This window comes from Solanum stenotomum, chromosome 4 (genome assembly GCF_019186545.1).
Source record: "Solanum stenotomum isolate F172 chromosome 4, ASM1918654v1, whole genome shotgun sequence".
NCBI classification, from domain to species: Eukaryota; Viridiplantae; Streptophyta; class Magnoliopsida; order Solanales; family Solanaceae; genus Solanum; species Solanum stenotomum.
In genome coordinates this window covers 4,975,812-4,996,743 of record NC_064285.1, presented here as the reverse complement: position 1 = coordinate 4,996,743, position 20,932 = coordinate 4,975,812, and the positions used below count along the sequence as shown (strand labels likewise).

The following is a 20,932-nucleotide window of genomic DNA, read 5'->3' as shown; positions in this document are numbered from 1 at the left end:
CTTTTTTTAATATTTTCTTTTTTTAGTTAAGTTTGATACTAAAAATAAAATTCATAAAAATAAATTCATTTTTTCATTAAGTTGTACTAATTTAATAGGATAGTGACTTGAAATTTTATTTTTTAGAGGTCAATTGGAAAACATGTAAGAAATTAAATTATTTTTTATTGAACCATTTTCCTTTATTATCTCAAATATTTTCATAGCCTTAAATAAATTATCTTAATTAATAATGCTTTATCACTCTTATAACATTTAAAGATTAAAAATAAATTTAAACCTACATAAAATCACATATACCCGCAACTGCCCCGCCCCGCCCCGCGTTAATCTTAAAAAAAAAAAGCAACTTTTTCACATATAGCAAACATAAAAATCANATAATGTATAATTCAGTTATTTTTGTATAAACTCGAAATAACGAATTTATATAATTACAAACATCAGAGTGTAAATAGTTATACAAATTATATTATACAAATTCTGAATTATACAAAAGTTATACAAATTCTGAATTATACAAATGTGCGAATTATACAAAACTAAAAAGTTTAGTTGCGTAATTATAGCTAAAAGTAAGTCACGAATTGTAATTAAGGCAAACTATAGCTATGTTAAGTAATTAACTAGTATATTTTTGCTTATACGCGTAATTTTCCCAATTTTTAATCCGCCCTGCCCCGCATAGACTCGCTCGGCATGAACCCGCCCCACATACTTTTTTTAATACTTTCTTTTTCTAGTTAAGTTTTATACTAAAAATAAAATTCATAAAAATAAATTCATTTTTTCATTAAGTTGTACTAATTTAATAGGATAGTGACTTGAAATTTTATTTTTTAGAGGTCAATTGGAAAACATGTAAGAAATTAAATTATTTTTTATTGAACATTTTCCTTTATTATCTCAAATATTTTCATAGCCTTAAATAAATTATCTTAATTAATAATGTTTTATCACTCTTATAACATTTAAAGATTAAAAATAAATTTAAACCTACATAAAATCACATATACCCGCAACTGCCCCGCCCCGCCCCGCGTTAATCTTAAAAAAAAAAAGCAACTTTTTCACATATAGCAAACATAAAAATCATATTTGTATGTTATAACTATAATTTGCATAATTGCGCTCCATAGCAAATTTTATGTTTGCTATGGAGCTTTTGATTTGTATAATTCGCTAGATATATCAAATTTTATACAAATTGTTCAGTTTTGTATAAATTCATTTATACATTGTAATTTGTATAATAAGATTTGTATTTATATAATTATAAGTGTATAGGACGAAAATATATGTATTTGTATTTGTATATACACTTTTCTCTCGCTTTATACAAACACAAACACATTTTATACCGAAATGTATAAAATGGCTAATTGTATACCGAAAATGACTAATTGTATACCAAATCAGATGACAAAAAAATGGATGCTTGCTGCGAATTACAAATAAAATAAACTATGGCTATATCATCTAATTTGAATTAATTGTTTGTTATTTCATATAATTTTCCCTAAAAAGAATCCACTTCAACCCGCCTCGCCCCACTCCGCATAACCTTAAACCCGCCCCACCCATTGCCATCCCTAACTGCGTGCCAATAAAAAATCATCTTTGTCCTATTTACATTATAGGACTTTTCAACAAAGGGGTTCAACACCTCTGCATCCGCCAGACATGTGAATAACAAATTCTATTCTGAGTTTTTTTCCCCCTCTCTTGCAAGACAATTAAATCTCCCTTTCAGCCTGGTCCAAAAAAATAAAAATAAAAACTGGTCCATACAAAAAATGTTGAGCACCAAATCAAATGACATGTCTATTATGTCAAAGGTTTCATTTATATGGTTGATAAATCATTTAAATTCTAACTCTTTAGAAGTAGTGGTTCAAAATTTGAATGGTGAGTGGGGTTGGGGGGGACTACCTATTGGGTGGGTGAAACTTTAAACAACTTGCTACTACATGAAATTCTATTTACTATCCTTTTAAATCTCTTAGATTACAAATTTTTGTATTTGACTCTTTATTTTAGTGAAATTGGATTAAATCGTGCGCGCACCTATGAGCTAGAGATTTTTCACGTTAAAATAACGTATGTTCATTTCTTTTATTTCAAAGTTTAAAAGTGTGAATTCAGTATTAATGAGTTTCTAAGAGATATCAAACCCTTATCGAAGAGAACAACAAACCTTAAGTAGGTTCCATTTCTGTCATTGGACTAAGAGACTACCTAATTTGTTATCGGGCTTCCAATTAATAAATAGTACTTGTTATATATACTCTATTTCTCAATATAATACATAGTCATGCGCAAAAGTTATTATGTTCCCAAAAATCCACACTTAGATAGTCGATACTCTAAATCCGCCCCCGGCATTGGAAGTGTATTTACATCATTATAGACTCAAAACTTCTTTTGGTAAAGTGAACACCATTGTCCACACATTACAATTAATAAACAAAATCACCACTTGTTTCAATATCTTCTATATCAGCATCATCTAATTCATCAAGTTCTTCCATAATGCCTTGAGATGAACTTGCTAGAACCTGCAAAGCAATTCTTGCTTCCTGTATTACTGCCAATACTTCTTTCATGCTCTGTCTCGGGTTATTTACATCGATGCACTCGTTCCGTCCTTCTTCCATGAATTCGACAGGCAAGTTCTTCATAAACCAAGGATGCTTCTTAATTTCTGGGATAGTTATTCTCTGCAAAAGAACCAGCAAGCCACTAATAAGATTAGACTATTCCGAACACACAGGCGCTAGCTTAGGACTCAAAAAAATTACACATGGAGGCATGTCCAAGCATACAACATACCCAGTGAAATCCCACTAAGTGGGGTTTGGGGAGGGTAGAGTGTATGCATATCTTACCACTACCTCATGAAGGTAGAGAGGTTGTTTCTGATTGATCCTCGGCTTAGGTACATCAAACTCGAGCACAAAAGACGAAAACAATGAAGAAGCATAGCAGTTAACAAGAAAAGTAGTGCAATGTTTATAAGGAAGAACATGAGTAACAATAGCAAATAGTGTGATTATCAAAACACAATAAACAACATATGACAATAACTACAAGGAACCTTCGCAAGGCAAGACAACACTCTACCCCTACAAAGTTTCTACCCTAATACGCGACTTCCACTCCTTCCTTCCAAGTATAATGTAGTGAAATGAAAACTTGAAATGCCTAGGACAACTGTGATTATCGATATGAAATACTAAGATGCAGAGGCATATTTACAATGTAATATGTGGGTTCACGTGAATAACTTTTGCCTGAATTCGCTAAATATCTATAAATATATGGTTGTGAACTCACTATATTAACTTGATGTCGTTGAAAGAAAGTCAAAATTTTCAAATCCTAGATTCGTCTCTACTGATATGATGAGGTAAATATGTGATTCGAGATCGACTGATCATGTCACTCAAACCCAAACAACAATTCACGTACAGGATTTATGATGATATAATACCTTTTTTTGGCAGAAGAGTATTATAGTATTACCTTTTCAGGGTCTGCCACAAAAATCCTGGATAAGAGATGCTGACACTCCATGGAAATTTGGACATTTTGTGGAATCGAGTACTGGACGCTCAATATTCTCTGTTACGGAGGATTAAACTCAATCAGAATGGTGCATTAAATCGATTTATAACATGTCTTTTTCCTCTTTTTATAAGTTAAAGCAAGTTTGACTTTATATATATAAAAGAAGTGATTGTTTTTTCATATACTCACAGATATGGTCTTTCTGATGTTTTTCGGATCAGTGGGATCTTCAAATGGATAAGCTCCGACCAGCATTACGTATAAAGTGACTCCACAAGACCAAACATCTGCAACCTATGAACTCAATAATTAACAAGAGGGAAAAAGAGGTTAAATGATATTACCATTGTGGAACTGCTGGCACGAGAACATGAAACGACTAGTACCTTCCCGTCATATTCTTTCTTTGATAAAATCTCCGGCGCAACATAAGCTGGTGTCCCTACAGTGGATTTTGGTTGAGAATGAAAGACAGATGACTGCAGACAAGTGAAGTCTGTTACACGAGCTCAACGAAAATCTAAAATTGTAGTTAGAATTAAGGTATGACAAAAGATTATATTGACCTTGGAGTAACCAAAATCACATATTTTTACGCGAGGTGCAGTACTTCCATCTAGTAACGTATTTTCCAATTTGAGATCTCTATGACAGATTTGCTGCAACCAAAAAGCAATTAGCATAACAGGTCTAAGAAAAACAAAAACGAAACGAAACTTGAAAGTGTGAGAAATTAATATCAATGTTTTACCATGAAATGGCAGTAGCTAACCCCTGATATCAGTTGTTGAAAGAAGAATCTTGCCTGACCAAAAATAAAATAAATAAGCAAATTAAAATGTCCACATGCACACACACATACAAACATCGTGAATAATGAACTCGAAACATGAGAACTTTCAAACAATAACCAGTTTTGATTTCAACATTTGATATGTCATTAGTACTCGGAAGTTTGTAATCCATGTTTCCAGTGAAGAGCATTTACATTCTGCCTCCATAACTACGTCAACACGTAGTACTCTACGGAGTATCTATACAAAAAGGGACGTGGATGTGCAATGAAGACGGGTAAATAAGAAGAATGACACTCCCCCACACACGCACACACAACACACACTGAGTTGTTTGTCAGAAGTAAATAATAATCAATAGAAATCTGTAAAATGAAAATTTTGATCTAGCCAAGTCATAAGCGGGAAGAATCACACTTTAATTATCGTTTATTACCTCATTTTCGTTAAATCTTCCAGCTTTACAAATCCTCTGAAAGAGTTCTCCTCCTGCCGCATACTCCATTACTATTGCTAGATGAGTAGGCGTCAGCAAAACCTGGTCGAGGTGAGTCCATTAATTCAAAAAGCCATAAACATAATTGAAATCAACATACGTGATGCTTAACTACATGTTTTACTTCATTTCACTCGAGTTCGTTGAACCTACTGTTAGAAGTCATAAGGAATGCCAGCACAAAATAAATCAAAAGGATCGATAAATTCATTTCCATAAGAATCAAAATGTTGCATTCTGGTAATTGCAAGATGCAGAGTCCTTCAAAGCAGAGGCAGAACTAACGTACAACTCAGTATTAACCCCCTAAAAATAATTACTCCATTCGTTCCAATTTATGCGACATAGTTTGAATCGACAGGGGACAAAAATGAAGATCATTTAATCTAGTGGTCTTAAACTTGTCATACCATTTGTGTGACCATAAAACTTTTGAAACTTACGTCTCAAACGTGTCATAATATTTATGTGGTTATACAACTTTCTCATTACAGGCAAATAGGAAGTGCAAAGTTAATTGCTTTCAACTCCACAAGCGTGTCATTTTTTTGGAACGGACTACAAAGAAAAATGTGTCACACAAACTGCAACAAAAGAATAAAAACAAGAACAACAATGCCATTTCTTCAAAAAAAAAAAAAAAAAGGAAAGAGAGAAAGAAGGAAGACAAGATTGCTATGACAAAAAAGAAAAAAAATATGATTACATGGTTAGACAACTTTAAAACTACAAGTACCTTAATCTAGCCACTTTCGTAGGACATTGCTCGAATGTTAAACACCCTCTATCCAATGGTAAGGGTGTGGGTTCGAGTCAAAAAAAGAGAGCACTTTTAGGGACGGGTAAAAAAAAGAAAGCCACTTTCATAGCAACAGAGTATATATATCTAGAATTCCCCGAGGAATCAACAATATACTCCCTCATTTCAATTTGATTGTCCTGTTAACTTGATACGAAGTTTAAGAAACTATATACCAAAATGCTTTTAATCTAGTGTCATAAACATTTTAAAGAGTTGCTAAAAAATAATATATTTTTGAAATGGACCGAAAGGACTAAAAAGAGCTAGACAAACAAATTAAAACGAAACGAGCAATTACTTAACAAATAAGGAAGAATGAGTAAGAGACAAACTCTCTACCTCTTTGAATCTGATTATATTTGGATGACTCAATGATCTATGATTCATAATTTCCCTTTGTACATGTTCATCAATCTGAAATATCACATAAAATCATTATCCAAAAACAAACAAATAAATGACTAAAATCATTAAATTTTGCTGACCTTTTGGCCTCTTTCAAAGAACTTGACAGCAAAGAGCTCTTTAGTCTTATAATCTCTCACAAGCTTAGCTACTCCAAAATTACCACAACCCAAATCCTTCACAAACTCATAACCCTCCATCATATTAACAAAAAAAAAAGCACAGAAAAAGAGGGATTTCAAGATTTTTCAGATATCACAATTCACAAAAGAAGCAATTTTTTTTTCCTTTGACTTGTAATTTCATACTAAAAATAATTTGGAAAAATTGAGACTTAACACTGACTCAAAAGAAGACAAGAAAACGTGTTTTTGGGTGCAGCTAAAGTTTTCACTAATATCAGCGTGGAAATTGAAAATTAGCCACGTAATAAAAAAAAGTTCGGATGTCTATGTCTAATAATAAAGTAGACAATCAAATAAAGACTTTTTTTTAAAAAAAAAAAATAATAATTTTGGACTTGAAGTCCTTTTATTAATGCCTTAATGGGCTAAAAGTTCAAACAAACCACAAGAAATTAAATTGGAAAAATTACTTGAGTGGATCCTTTTTAAAAAATAATTACTTATTTTAAATATACTCTTTAATTATTACCATTTATAGCAATATATAACAATATTATATGTTTTATTAGATTTGTCTTTCTCTTTTGCCTCTTTCTCCTTTTTCTCTCTCGCCTTTTTAATTTTTTATTTTTTTTTCTCGCTCTTTCTCCCCTTTTTTCTTCATATTGTTCTTTTTCCCTTGTTTTCTTTCTGCTGCTGCTTTTTCTCTCTTGCTTTCTTTCTATTGTTTTTTCTTTCTTTTTTCTTTTTGTTGCACTTTTCCCTCTCCTTCTTGCTTTTTTCCCCTTTCTCTCTCTCTATTTTCTTTCATATAGTCAATGATTCGTAGAATAAATAAATTTTTATTAATAATTAATTAATTAGACAAGTAATCTAATCGTAACAAATGAAGAGACATAATAAATTGCAAAATGAATTAAATTTGAATTAAAAATGTGTTCCACACATATTAAAGTTGAATTAGAAGAGAATTAATATGAATGCAAAATGTAGCAAACGAAAGAGCATTCTATGATCTGTAAACGGAATGAATTTGTATAACAATGAATTTCACAAGTAATTAAATGTAAAATATCAACTAATAAATTGCAAAATTGATTAAAATTGTATTACACTAATATTAAACAAGTAAATAAATTAAACTTCCTTTAAAATTGTATTACACAATATTAAAGTTGAATTAGAAGAAATAATTAAGAAAGAATGAAAAACGTAACTAACGAAAGACAAGACAACGATCTATAAACTGAATTAAACTTATATTATTCATGAATAAAACATGTATTATATGTGCCTTATAAATTATTTTTGGTTTGTATCACTAAGAACGAGTGTGATGTATTATAAGTGTGTTACCTAAATTACTTTAGTTCATATCATTAAAAATGGAGTGAAGTTTGCAATATGTATTATAAATGTAGGATGTATTATTCATGATTTTAATACAATTTTAATACAATTATGAAACATATCTAATACAAACGTGATATAGTTTCGTAAACTTCATCCTTTTCGAAATTCAATCTAATATTTCTCCTAAAATCAATTCTAAACTTAACCAAATCCTCTTTAAATTGAGATATTAAACTCCAAATGATATNTATATAAGGTCGCCATTTCCATCCCTTAGACAAAACCCATAAGAACTTTTCCCCGGATTCCCTTTGCTGGCTCCATCAGTATTACATGTAACCCAACCGTCACTTGGTGGCTTCCAACTGACCAAATGATAGTGTAAAGTAGGTTTGCAATTCTGTAGCTTTTCCACCATCTCTGGCCACTGATATGAAATTCTTCTAATCCATGGAAATCTTAACCTTACTAACTGATGTATAGTTAATTGGCATTGATTATACAACCTGTTATAAGTTACTTCCTTTCCATGTCTTCGAGCATTTCGCCGCTTCCACAACTCCCACATAATGATTGCTGGGATTGCTTTCAAAATGTAGTCTAGCTTGCTTGATGCTCTGTGTTCCCACCATTTGAATATGAGTTGTTGTAAGGTTAACTCATTTACAATGATACCTGCACATGAAGCAAACTGCTTCCATAGCTTTTAGGCTATGGGAGCTGTAAGTAAAAGATGAGACATAGTCTCCATTTCCCCAGTTTTGCAGCAGTAACATTTGGACACCACTTGCATCCTTCTCCTTTTTAGATTATCATCTGTAGCAATTATCATTTTCCATACTCTCCAAAGAAAGAAACTAATCTTAATAGGCAAACCTTTGACCCACATGAACTTCCTCCATTCTTCTTCTGCTCTTTTGCATCTCACCATATGGAATGCTGATTTAACAGTGAATGTTCCATTGGTGCTGCCTCTCCACCAAGCCTTATCAATACATACCTCTGAAACATTAGGTCTGATGTTTGTAATAACATGTTGCACCATTTCCCCAGATATAAAATTCTTCAGCTTGATCTCATTCCATGTTCCATTGGTGATAAAATCTTTCACTTCTATTGTCACGACCCGATTTCTCAAGTCATGATGACACCTACTATAACCCACCAGCAGGTAAGCCAACCGGTAACCCTAAACAACAAGTAATGGGTGTGAGGGTAGAAACTAAACAAGAGTAGACAAATAACAATATAAACAGGCGAAAGCAAACCAAAAACATATATACAAATAAAGATCCCTCCCAGAACCTGGAAGTCACTAGTACATAGCTACTAACAAAATGAGTACAAGTCCCAAAAGTAGACAACAGAGACTGGACTGTCTCGAAAGGTAAAAGACAAGTCTATATATACAGATAGAGACTGAAATAGTACAAAACGTCGTGTGCTCACTCCCGTCTCCGGATCAGTCTGCTCCAAGCTCGATTAATGCTGGCTACTAGTGCCCGCACCTGCATCATGAAATAGATGCAGAGCGTAGCATGAGTACCAAAACAACAGGTACCCAGTAGGCTTCATAGGCAAACTGAATTTGAAAAGTAAAGGCAATATGAAAAGAAGGAATAATACAAATCGAGGGTCAAGAGCGGAAATCTAAGTAGCAATGGAATGCACACGATTGTACAAAGAACTAACTAAAGTAATCTATAAGCTAACTACACCTAACTGGACCCCCATAAGCCCAAAAGGTACACTCGTGTGCAAATTAAATAAAAACCCGAACGGACCCCCATAAGCCCGACGAGTACACAGAATAACTATAACTAAAGAGAATTGCATAAAAGAACCCAAGAACGAAGAATATCAAACCAGAACCTCAACCCTAATTAGTAGAATCTGACAGTACGGAGGCCGGACCTCGAACCGGATGCTTAGCAGAAGTACCCAAGTAACCAATCACAAGTATCAAATATCTGAGGCCGGAACTCTAACCGGATGCTCTATATAAGTATCTGGGCAATAGAGGCCGAACCTTAAACCGGATGCTCTATATAAGTATCTGGGCAATAGAGGTCGGAACTCTAACCGAATGCTCTATAAAGGTGCCAATGTAGCTGCTGAAAGAGTCCTAATCGATCCACACTTATAAATGTCCGTGGAACGCCGTCCATACTTAGCCAATCAATGTAAGTCCTTGAAACCAAATCGAAAATCCAATTCAAATCGTGAAGTAGAATTAGTGTCGCCGACGTAACTCATGAAGCCGTAACATCGGGGAAAAATAAGGATAAGTAAAGTTGGAGCAAGCGTATCGCCTAGCTAAGGCCCAATCTATCAGACTCAAGTGTGCTACACCAGTCTACAGGGATCTAAGCTGGCCGAGCGACGTCGGAGCAAAACTAAGGCCTATCGGATCCGAATCATGTATTTCTAAGGCAAGCCCTAGTCAAACCTAAACTAAGGCCCAAATGCTTCAAATAAACAATAATTAAGCATGCAAGTACTCCACATAGCGAGGAGGGTCCATTAATAACACAAAGCATGCTCACAGTTACCCGATAATTCCCGAAATAGGCCGAAAACATGATTTCTAAACACATAAACGTGATTAAATAACTACCAACCCAAATCCCAACTAATCAACATGCATTCACACTCTCAAGCTCAATCTAAGAGAGGGAAACCGTAGCCTACCTGTAGGCCGATCACACGCGCTCTAAAATAACTCATTCGGAGCTTTCCCTTTTCGAACGGTCTCGAAACGCTGTCCCGCTATCAAAAATAGATTCACAACGTTAATACGGTCGTTTAGACACCAAAATCACAACAAACGGAGATGGGTCAATTTTGGAGTCAAAACGGGAATCGTGGGACCCGCGCAGGAAATTTCGAAATTAACCCCAAAAGTGGGTCCTAACCAGTTCCCCCAGCTCATGTCCCAAAATGGGACACAATTCGGGGCTCGGGAACAACACAATATCAACATGCAACTAAAACCCAAATTTTCTCAAAAAATAGAAATGGGACAGCAGTTAATTCAGTGTATTTACCAAAAACGGACGATCTACAGTAAAATCTGACAACACCACAATGTTCTCCTCAAAAAACCACTCAAGATAGCCTCAAAAATCACTGAAATCGGACCTAGAATGACTGAAATATCAAGTCTCAAATATTCCCAAAATCAAGCTCACAAAAAGGGTGAGGCAGCAGGTATTTTACGAAAATTACCTCAAACGGGAACTCCAAATCACTATCCGAGCTCACCAACACGTTGTCCTTGAAAAATCTGACAACTTAGCCTTTTGAATCACCCAAATCGATTGAGAGATGAGAGAGAGATGAGGGTTTGAAGTTTTGGAATTTTTGCTGGTTTTTCTGCATTTATTGCAGAAAATCTGCAATTTCCCAAAAACTAAAAACTCCGACGGGGTGCTCCGAACTCGTTCGGAACCCCGTGCACGCAAACGAGATATGCAATCATACCAAATTTGACATTCCAGACTCAACGGCGCAGTCAAAATTTTCATCAGAGGTCATTTCGATAAAAAGTGGATCCCACTTCCAAAAGCCCTTTTAAGTCAAAACCCACAAAAGGGCTCGGAAAGATATCGAAAACCTCCAGACACAAAAGAAGGGTCAATCTAGACCAAACTCGACATTCCGGAGCTAACCACGCTGACGTAATTCTCATCCGAGCGCGTTTACTCAGAATGTTGACCAAAGTCAAACTTAGGCTTAAACTTAAAGTTAAAACGCCTAATCGCACCGACTCACACTGAAAACCTCGGGAGTCATGACGACCATGCTACTAGCCTAAAATGACCTTTCCAGAGCTGATGGAATCGTCAGAATTGGATTCCGATATCATCTTCTTGAACTTTTGATCGAAAATGATCGTTTAAGGTTCATAAGCTCCAAAACACAAAAACTCGCACCAAGACCAAACGAACGACCAGGTGACCGAACTGTCAGTCCCAGCAAGTCATAAATGACTTGGGGTCGCTATAGGAACGCTCTAAACGACACACAGAAGGCAAGACACAAAAATGACCAAGAGGGTCATTACATCTATCTCCTCATCTTGTGCCCTTTCTTTCCCCTTCTGTGTAGTATAAAGCTCCTTGTCTTATCCAATTATCAAACCAAAAGCTAGAATTCCTAGCTTTGATCTGCCAACAAATTTCATGCTCCACATCCTCTCTAATGCTGATCATTTTCCTCCATACCTGTGATGCCCCAGAATTCGTAACCATCACAGGGTGGAGCTTCTTACAGTACTTGTTCCACATATACTTTGCCCATAATGATGTGGACACTCGAAAGTTCCACCACAGTTTGGCAAATAAAGCATCATTTATATCATGTAATGATCTAAATCCCAGACCACCTTCCAATTTTGGAAAACATAACTCTTTCCATGCCACCCAATGCTTTCCTTTAATTCCTCCCAGATTTCCCCAAAAGAATTTAGCAAAAATTTGATGTATTTGCTTCAATACCTTTTTGGGCGGGTTTACCGCTGATAACATGTACACAGGCATGGATTGTAGTACATTGTTGATTAGCACCCACTTTCCACCAAAAGACAAAAATCTGTTATGCCATGTAAGGATCCTCATGGCTATTTTTTTAACCATGTCTGCATAATAACTGATCTTTCTTCTTCCATAAAACACTGGGCAGCCCAAATAGGTAAAAGGAAAATTTCCTTGCCTTATTCCTGTTAATCTAGCATACTGATGGCTACAATCAAAGGAGTCTTATCACGAAGGTAAAAGAAACTTTTCTCCTTATTGATTTTTTGTCCAGACACCAACTCATAATCTCTTAGTACCTTCATCATTTTAATTATTGAACCTCTATCCCCTGAACCAAATAGGGTGGTATCATCTGCATAAGACAAGTGATTTATCTCTGGACTCCATTTTGGAAGGCCATAACCCTTCATACTGTCATCCCTGTGTAAATTGTTTAGCCCGCTGGCTAACACCTCAGCAGCAATAGTAAACAGGGTAGGTGATAATGGATCACCCTGCTTCAGTCCTCTCGATGATTGGAAAAATTCATGTGCTTTGCCATTTATTAAAACTGAATACCAGTTGTTAGACATGATTCTCCATATCATATTAATGATTGCCTCTGCAAAGCCAAAACTTCTAAGAACTTTTGTCAGAAAGATCTAAGAAACTCTATCATATGCTTTGGCCATATCCAACTTTACTACCACATTAATATATTTGTTCCTCCTGTTGATGTCTCTTATGATCTCCTGTGCCAATAAGATATTCTCCGTAATACTTCTTCCTTTAACAAAGCCTGATTGTGTTGGTGATATCATATTAGGTAACACCACTACCATTCTCTCATGTACCATCCTAGAGATAATTTTATTTAAAAAGGAACTCAGACTTATGGGTCTTAAATCTGTAAAATGCTTTGCTGATGCCTTTTTGGGTAACAACACCAAATTTGTGTGAGTGACGAACTTGGGCAGCTCTTGACCACAAAAGAAAGCCCTCACCACCTGGGTAATATCTTCTCCAATTATCTCCCAACAGCTTTGAAAGAAATGACCAGTAAAGCCATCTGGACCACATGCGCTACTTCCATTAAGGCTGAAAACCACTCTTTTGACTTCATCTTGATCAGGAAGATTTGTCATTTCTTCATTTTCTTCAGTAGTTATGCACTTAGGAATATGTTCTAGCATTGAATAATCCTCTGCTCTGCTCTCCTCAAAAAATTGCTCCTTATAAAATTGAACTGCTGCCTCCCCGATTTCGTTATTAGTTTTAGTATATCCAAATACGTCAGATACATGTATCTCAGAATACACTGAATCAAAATTAGGATGTAATTTGTTCTAGATACATTATATCGTCTAAATGGATTCGCATGTATCTGGGATACGTAACAAATCTTGCCCACCTCCCTCTCATCTCGCTCGCGACTCTCTTATGTATTTGATATTCCAGATACATATAAATCACACAAGATATACACAGATACATGTAGTTAGTATGATTCTCATTTATCTGGGATACATAACAAATCTCCATCACATCCCTCCCCATTTGGTCACCTCTCTCCATATTTTTAGTGTATCTGATAGTAAAAATACATTTATCTAGATATATTTTTCTTAGTATGTGATAGAAAATTCTTAATTAATAATAAAATATGTAATATTTTCAAAGTATAGCTAATAATAGTATATATGATAGAGATATGTTTAATTATATAGTTATTTGTTTATTTTATTTGTAATATTAAATAACATATCTTATTTTTAAAATATTAAATTCATAAGAATTAGAATGGCAGTTTCCACCTCTAGATGATATCAAATGAGTGACTATTTAAATCGTGATTTTGAGCATAAAGATTCGATCTCATCATTTAAATAATATGATTTACAAGAATTGACGAATGATATATGAAACTAAAGTCAATGGCTTGATCAGCCATCCTTGATTTCATACATGTATGAAGTTTGAACAGAAGAAACGTACTGATTTTGTGAACCTACAGTTTACATTGTAGTCCGCCTCCCCCAGTAGATTTTTGAACCCTCTTGTCAACTTGTTGGGAAAATAAATAAATATATCTTCGAACTATCATAAATAAAATGCAAATATTCTTCGTCATATTTTTAGGACATTGGTGCCTTTGCTATCGAAAAACTAAAACATATATACCCTTTATACTAACGGACATACACGTATCATGATTTTATCCATTGACCTGACATTTATTAAATATCAAATCGATGGATCACATACGAACCAAACAAGTCGATTCACATGTATCTTAGTTATATAGCAAATTTCGTTGGCCACTCTTTTATGTATCTAATATTTCAGATATAAATGAATCATATTAAATACTCAATACATATATAACAAATTCACTCGCCTCCCTTTCTATCTAACTTGCATCTCTCCTTATTTTAGTGTATCTAATAGCAAAACTACATATATCTAGATATATCTTAAAACAATTTAATTTATGAAAAGATTCATAACATTTTAAAAATATATGTAATAACGTCCCTAATTACTTGTCCACTTTTGAATTAACACACATATTAAGAAATCAATAATTGAGGGTATAATATGTAAAAAAAAATTGTTGTTTCTCAATTTGTCAAAATGAATAACTAATTAAGAATAACTAAAAAAAACAAGTAATTAGAGACGGAGAAAATATCTAATTACATAGTTTCTCGTAAAAAAACCACATAGATTGGTCAAAAGACGGGCCGGACGTGATAGCCCACGTAACCAATTTCGACCCAAATATCTCTTTGCCCATATCCGTACATTCACATCTTCCAAAAATCCAGTTGTCAATTACTTACTTTTCCAAAAAATTCCATAATCCAACGGCTCATATTCATCCTCACAATTTATTTTTATTTTTTAAAAAAATCCTAAAATCTCTCCCATCCCCTTAATTTCAACACCAATAAAAAATTCCAAACAACAAATTTCCCTTGTTCTCACATAGTTTTAAATCCTCTCAACACACACAAACTATTCTCAGATCTCAAAAAAAAAAAAAAATCCATTTCAACACAAGCATAAACAAAAAGAGATCCCAAATATTGAATCCATTATGGCGCGTGAGGAGAATGTGTACATGGCGAAGCTTGCTGAGCAAGCTGAAAGATACGAAGAAATGGTGCAGTTCATGGAGAAAGTTTCAACTTCATTAGGCTCAGAGGAACTCACCGTTGAGGAACGGAATCTCCTTTCCGTTGCTTACAAAAACGTTATCGGGGCTCGTAGAGCCTCGTGGCGTATTATCTCTTCCATTGAACAGAAGGAGGAGTCGAGGGGAAATGAGGAACATGTTAAATGTATAAAGGAGTACAGATCTAAGATTGAATCTGAACTTTCTAATATTTGTGATGGAATTCTCAAGCTCCTTGATTCTAATCTCATTCCTTCAGCTTCTAATGGCGATTCTAAGGTGTTTTACCTTAAAATGAAGGGTGATTATCATCGTTATTTGGCTGAATTTAAGACCGGAGCTGAACGTAAGGAAGCTGCTGAGAGCACTCTCTCTGCCTACAAAGCTGCTCAGGTATACCATATTTATTCTTATGTATTTGATCTATTAGATGAAATGATGAAGATTCATGGATCTGTTAGGCAATTTGTTAATAATATCTGCATAATATGATTTTCCTAATCGGATTTTTATCTAAATTTTAAAATAAATTGTACATGTAAATTAGGTGAGATCGTAGGGAGAAGACTGTGGAAACAATTTCCTGTTTTGACCAGACACAAATCACAATTGGTTATTTGGGATGTAGAGAGGTTGTTTACGATCTTTTGATACATAAGCTTAAATATGTCTAACAAATCATAAGTATCTTTAGAGGTGTGTACCACCTCCAAAAAGAAAGTTCCTAACAATTTGAGACGAAGGGAATATATGTTTGTCCAGATCAAGACATATTTTTCAGAAATTGGATGTTAAGTGTGTCTTGATTTAATTCTCTGAGCATTTGGAATTGGATACAGAATTATCAAAAGGTCACAAATGATCCTCGATTAATTAGTCGTAAACATATTAAGCAGCAGTGTTGAATATATGTCTTTCTAGATCAGACCATATTTATTGTTTCCATGTTCCTAGAGATCTGATGTTAATTAAGTTTAGATTTAGGTTTGAATTAAGAGTATGTTAATTTACTTCCCTCAACCTTTTGGATCAAAGAAATAATATCCCATTGTGAATTAGATAAAGAACCCTTTTTTACCTCAAAACAAAGGCCAAATGAAATAATATGGAATTTCAAAAGTTCAGAGGTGATCCTCAGTTAATTAGTAGTACTATAAATTATGACAAGTACTTGTTTTAAGCAGTAGTATTATATATGAATTTAAGCTTTATACCTCTTGTTTTTCTCCTTTAAGTTCACGCGACTTGTTTGTTTCACTCTATCTTACTCGACAAAAGTTAACTGTTATTCTTTCGCGAAAAAGTAGCCAAGAAAATTTCTTTCCCTCTTGATGTTAAACGTTGTTGATCTTTATGTGTCCTCATTTTGGTCTCAATGCCTGCAGGATATTGCAAATACTGAACTTGCCCCAACACATCCAATCCGACTTGGACTGGCTCTCAACTTCTCTGTGTTTTATTATGAGATTTTGAACTCTCCTGACCGTGCTTGCAATCTTGCTAAACAAGTAAGAATTTCTTCGTATGGCCCAGTCATTTCTTAGTTGCAAATTATGTTTTTCAGTTCAAACAAGGGGGTTTCATTAGGCATAGATAAATTAGTATCTCTTTTTTCATCTCGACTGTGAAAAAGTACCTTCATTTTCATTTTGTTATCTTTTGCGTGGCCAGGCATTTGATGAAGCAATTGCCGAGTTGGACACACTGGGAGAAGAATCTTACAAGGATAGCACTTTGATTATGCAACTTCTTCGTGACAATCTCACTCTCTGGACCTCTGATATGCAGGTAATTAACTCAGTTGTTGTTCTAAATAGCTTTTGATTTATGTTGTTTCCTTGTAATCTATCAGTTGTATAACTCGAATCACGTGTTTGAAACACCTGTCTCGATTGCAGGATGATGGTGCTGATGAAATTAAGGAAACCAAACCCGACAATGAACAACAGTGAGGAAACTGGTCCTCAGTTTATCATTTGACTTCTTCCTGGTTGTTTTTAATGGGAGAAGCTGCTTCTTTTTATTTCCTTTCTCCTGTGTTTCGGGTTTCCCTTTAGCGTTCTCTTATCCATGGCAACGAACAACTTTGAATATTGATGTTCAATTGTTTCATCTTTACTTTAATGTGGTTCTTTCTGGTGCTTAGTTTCTATGAAAGCATTTCAGTTGTATTTGTGAACTGGATTTATAAAATGGTATATCAAAGTGATGCTCAACAATCGGGTTTCAAACAACCTTTCTTTTCCATCTTAACTTTGGTTATGATACATAGGTATGGTCTATTAGTTAACGTAGTGTGTATAATTTGAACTCGTAGTAGAGAAAAAATTTACTCCCTCTGATATTTTTAATTTTGCACGTCTTTAAATAAAACTATGATGAAAAAAGTGGGTGCAAAACTAAAGTGTATACCACGTTATAAAGCAAAGTACAATTTCTATCAGAGCTCATTGTTGAATGATTGTCATATGGAATTTGAGTGAGGCATCAAATCTTGCACGACCACTACATTTACTTGCGACTGTATCTGAGAAAATGACCACTACTTTCATTGACAGATGCATTTCCTTTGTTGTCTACAAATTACAGAATGCGAATTTCAGTAATACTGTTATGTATAGTAATTATAAAAAATATCGCTATGTATGTAGCAATAGTGTCGAACTTTCCATTTTTGGAATAGTTACGTAATCTCCATGAATAGGATCAAACCTTATTTCTTGGTATTTACATGTTGGTTATCAGCAGAAAGTAGCGCAATTTGTGAAAATTCCACAAATTTAAATGATGACATAAAAACGATTATTTTTCGTAAATAAGCCCACTTAAAAGAAAAACGAAAAAGCCCATTATCGACGGCGAACCAATAAAGCCCATAGGCCATATCTCCAACGTGTCTAACGACTGATAGCCTCCCGGTTTGTTACCTCCATTGTCCCGTAGCTTCTACACACTCACTTTACTCCAACTTTCTACCAATAAGCTTACGCCATCGTCAATGGCTGAAGTAGACAACTCAAAATCTCCATCTTTATCTGAGGTACTTAGTTATTCATTATCTTCTATTGATTTTTTGGTCGTCAAATCGTGTTTTTTTTTTCATTTGATAGTTGATGATTCATCTCTGCGATGATTTTGTAATTGAAAGGAACATGTGTAGATTGTAGAGTATTCATATATCGGATCTCACTAAATTGGATTGACGCCAGAGTTGATTTATTTTTTTTAGTTTGTTCCACTGAGATTTTCTTAGATGTTTTCATCGAAAATGACATTTTTTTCTTCAACTCCTGAATGTGCAGCAATATTTACTGAAAATGAAAGAAGAGAAATCCACCACAGTGGCTAATCCAGTGGAAGAAATTGAGGTTAAGACCTCTTCAACTGCTCCATCTGAGGAAGATACTCCAAAAACTGAGGAAACCCCAGCGGTTGAGAGTAGTGAAGCTGTGCCTCCCACATATGAAGAAAGCAGTGGAGCCTCTGACTCAACAGCACCAGAAATCAATGAAGCCTCTCCTCCTGTAGAGGCTGACAGTGAAGAAAGTACTGAAGATGATACTTCTGAGAATGAGAATCAAGAATCCGCAGATGAGACCCCCGAGATTAAGGTTAGATTGACTGGACAATCTTTTGTTTATGGGCTATATCTTATCCATTGATTGTGTGTGGTTTTTGTCACGACTGTCAACTAGCTTGAGACTGCGCCTGCTGACTTCCGCTTCCCTACTACAAATCAGACAAGGCACTGCTTCACAAGATATATTGAATATCATCGGTCAGTAGACATAGGCGTTTGCTCTTTTGTGTTTGTATCTGATTTCGTAATCTATCCCTGAAGTATCAACTTTATTTGGTTGGTTTATCTTTCAGATGCATAGCTGCAAAGGGTGAAGGTGCTCCTGAATGTGACAAGTTTGCCAAGTATTACCGATCCCTTTGCCCTGGTGAATGGGTATGTTTTGTATGTGTGTGTGTGTGTGTGTGTATACCATATACATATTTATATGTATATACATATTGTGTGTGTGTATGTATGTATGTATATGCTTTTGGTTATACACATGCTGTAATCCGGATGTTCAACTAAACGATGGGCAAATATGGGGTAAAGTAGAAGGTACCAGTCCACTTATAATACCAATTCTCCCTTGGATTTGATTGGACAGAAGTCTTCAGGTTCTAAAGTGGAGTAATAGTCTTGATTTATAAATTTGATTAATTGAGAACAGAAATCACGAAATTTTTAAATGTTGATGTCTCAATTGGTTTAGAAGTAGAGTTAATAGAACAAACCTAGATGCTAAGTTGGCCTACACGCACCTGTTGTCGATTGGGAATAAATATTTGATCAATTCAATATTTAGGTGTGTTCAGTTTAGGTAGATAAATGGAACAATAAATAGTTGTGGTATGAAAAACCAACTCTTAAAAGTATTTTGAATCCAAAACTTGCTTTATTAGCATTTTGCGAGTCAGCAATAAAGATTCTCGATGCTTTTTCTTGATAATAGTTCAATCCCAAAATGCGACACCAAACCCTTTATACAAAAACATAAATGATTTGAAACTCTTTTCAGATGATGGAAGTACAAAGGTGAAATTTGGAGAGTTAAAGAGACCAATTGGGTATTGACTTCTGTGGAGTCGAGTATTGTTAAAAGTGGTCTGTAGTGGTGAGTTTAGTTGGTCTAAGAGATGTCTTGGGATCACTTCTAGAGCTTTGTATTGGGTTGATATTGATTATAATTTGCTGACGGGTTGAGGGTTTTAACAGAGTGGTGTTCCAATTGCATGGCAAAATTATTGCAGATGAGTTCCGAAGTTCTTGGATCATCCATACTTGGGGCTGTGGTTGTGTTAGATCTGGCTTAGCAAGCTGTGTGGTTGCCATTGCGTGAAAACTGTGATTCAAATAAAAAACCCTGCTCTGACATAATTTTTGAGACTAAACAAGTCAACACCACAGTAGTTCGAAGATATGAATCTCTCTATGATCAAGTGATTGGGTGGTACTTAGGGGCAGCAACGGATGAAACCAATGTGCCTATTCTAGAAATAAACAGATGATGAAAGCATGTCTATTATTTTGAGGGGCAAATGAATTGTTGGCAAGTTTGATATATTCTGGTCACTGTGTGATATTAGACCTCACAAGTCTCATCCCTCGAAAAGAGGCAGCATAGACATTAGGGGATAATGTGTTTCTTTACATGCTCATGACAATCTCCTCATGTTTTTCAGCTTCTTTTGGTCTTTCCTTTTGACGATAACATGCTTTGCTTTAATCGTGGCTGCAGATTGATAGATGGAATGAGCAGAGGGAGAATGGCACCTTTCCAGGACCACTGTAAACTGCACATTTTGGTTCCAACTCTACTGCATCTGAACTTTCAAATGAATAGGGAGAGTTCTCTGTGAGCAAATTGTGACCAATAATGCTTTGCCTTTCTAATGGATTTAGTGTAAGCTTATAATGAGTGAATTGTTTAGGATCCTTACTTGTGATAACTTAGAATACAAATATCTCTACTCAACTCTTATACTTGTTAATCATCCATCCAGTAGAACCTGTGACACTTCAAATATTCTGTTAGAGAATCAGCATCAATAAATCCTTCTGTTTTTTAATCATCACACTGTTTATCTTCCTCTTGACGGAGAGCCTTGGAGCAACGTAAAGTTGTCTTTG

At 34.9% G+C, this 20,932-nt stretch overlaps 3 protein-coding genes across 3 annotated transcripts; 2 read left to right on the top strand and 1 right to left on the bottom strand.

Annotated features, from left to right (window-relative positions):
• Positions 1–2,302: 2,302 nt before the first annotated feature.
• On the bottom strand, positions 2,303–6,418 carry LOC125862677 (serine/threonine-protein kinase SAPK2-like). Its single transcript, XM_049542801.1, has 9 exons — positions 6,148–6,418; positions 6,002–6,076; positions 4,801–4,902; positions 4,322–4,375; positions 4,137–4,229; positions 3,957–4,049; positions 3,760–3,864; positions 3,526–3,624; positions 2,303–2,720 (listed from the first exon to the last, which is right to left on the bottom strand). Exons 1-9 carry the CDS (start codon positions 6,268–6,270, stop codon positions 2,460–2,462), a joined length of 1,005 nt encoding a protein of 334 aa, XP_049398758.1. The 5' UTR covers positions 6,271–6,418; the 3' UTR covers positions 2,303–2,459.
• An 8,613-nt stretch (positions 6,419–15,031) lies between these two features.
• Positions 15,032–17,465, top strand: LOC125862683 (14-3-3 protein 2). Its single transcript, XM_049542807.1, has 4 exons — positions 15,032–15,633; positions 16,626–16,748; positions 16,912–17,028; positions 17,139–17,465. Exons 1-4 carry the CDS (start codon positions 15,163–15,165, stop codon positions 17,190–17,192), a joined length of 765 nt encoding a protein of 254 aa, XP_049398764.1. The 5' UTR covers positions 15,032–15,162; the 3' UTR covers positions 17,193–17,465.
• A 707-nt stretch (positions 17,466–18,172) lies between these two features.
• On the top strand, positions 18,173–20,869 carry LOC125862684 (cytochrome c oxidase subunit 6b-1-like). The gene is made up of 5 exons (XM_049542808.1): positions 18,173–18,280; positions 18,543–18,851; positions 18,936–19,018; positions 19,114–19,195; positions 20,541–20,869. Exons 1-5 carry the CDS (start codon positions 18,239–18,241, stop codon positions 20,592–20,594), a joined length of 570 nt encoding a protein of 189 aa, XP_049398765.1. The 5' UTR covers positions 18,173–18,238; the 3' UTR covers positions 20,595–20,869.
• The last annotated feature ends 63 nt before the right edge of the window (positions 20,870–20,932 follow it).

Excerpts from the sequence above, each read along its gene's own strand:
- LOC125862677 (XM_049542801.1), bottom strand. The coding sequence starts at position 6,270 with ATGATGGAGGGTTATGAGTTTGTGAAGGATTTGGGTTGTGGTAATTTT. Across the intron at positions 4,230-4,321 it reads TTAGCTACTGCCATTTCATG|CAAATCTGTCATAGAGATCT; the intron begins GTAAAACATTGA and ends TTTTGGTTGCAG. Across the intron at positions 3,625-3,759 it reads ACATCAGAAAGACCATATCT|AGAATATTGAGCGTCCAGTA; the intron begins GTGAGTATATGA and ends CCTCCGTAACAG.
- LOC125862684 (XM_049542808.1), top strand. The coding sequence starts at position 18,239 with ATGGCTGAAGTAGACAACTCAAAATCTCCATCTTTATCTGAG. Across the intron at positions 18,281-18,542 it reads AATCTCCATCTTTATCTGAG|CAATATTTACTGAAAATGAA; the intron begins GTACTTAGTTAT and ends CTGAATGTGCAG. Across the intron at positions 19,196-20,540 it reads CCCTTTGCCCTGGTGAATGG|ATTGATAGATGGAATGAGCA; the intron begins GTATGTTTTGTA and ends TCGTGGCTGCAG.
- LOC125862683 (XM_049542807.1), top strand. The coding sequence starts at position 15,163 with ATGGCGCGTGAGGAGAATGTGTACATGGCGAAGCTTGCTGAGCAAGCT. Across the intron at positions 16,749-16,911 it reads CTTGCAATCTTGCTAAACAA|GCATTTGATGAAGCAATTGC; the intron begins GTAAGAATTTCT and ends TTGCGTGGCCAG. Across the intron at positions 17,029-17,138 it reads TCTGGACCTCTGATATGCAG|GATGATGGTGCTGATGAAAT; the intron begins GTAATTAACTCA and ends TCTCGATTGCAG.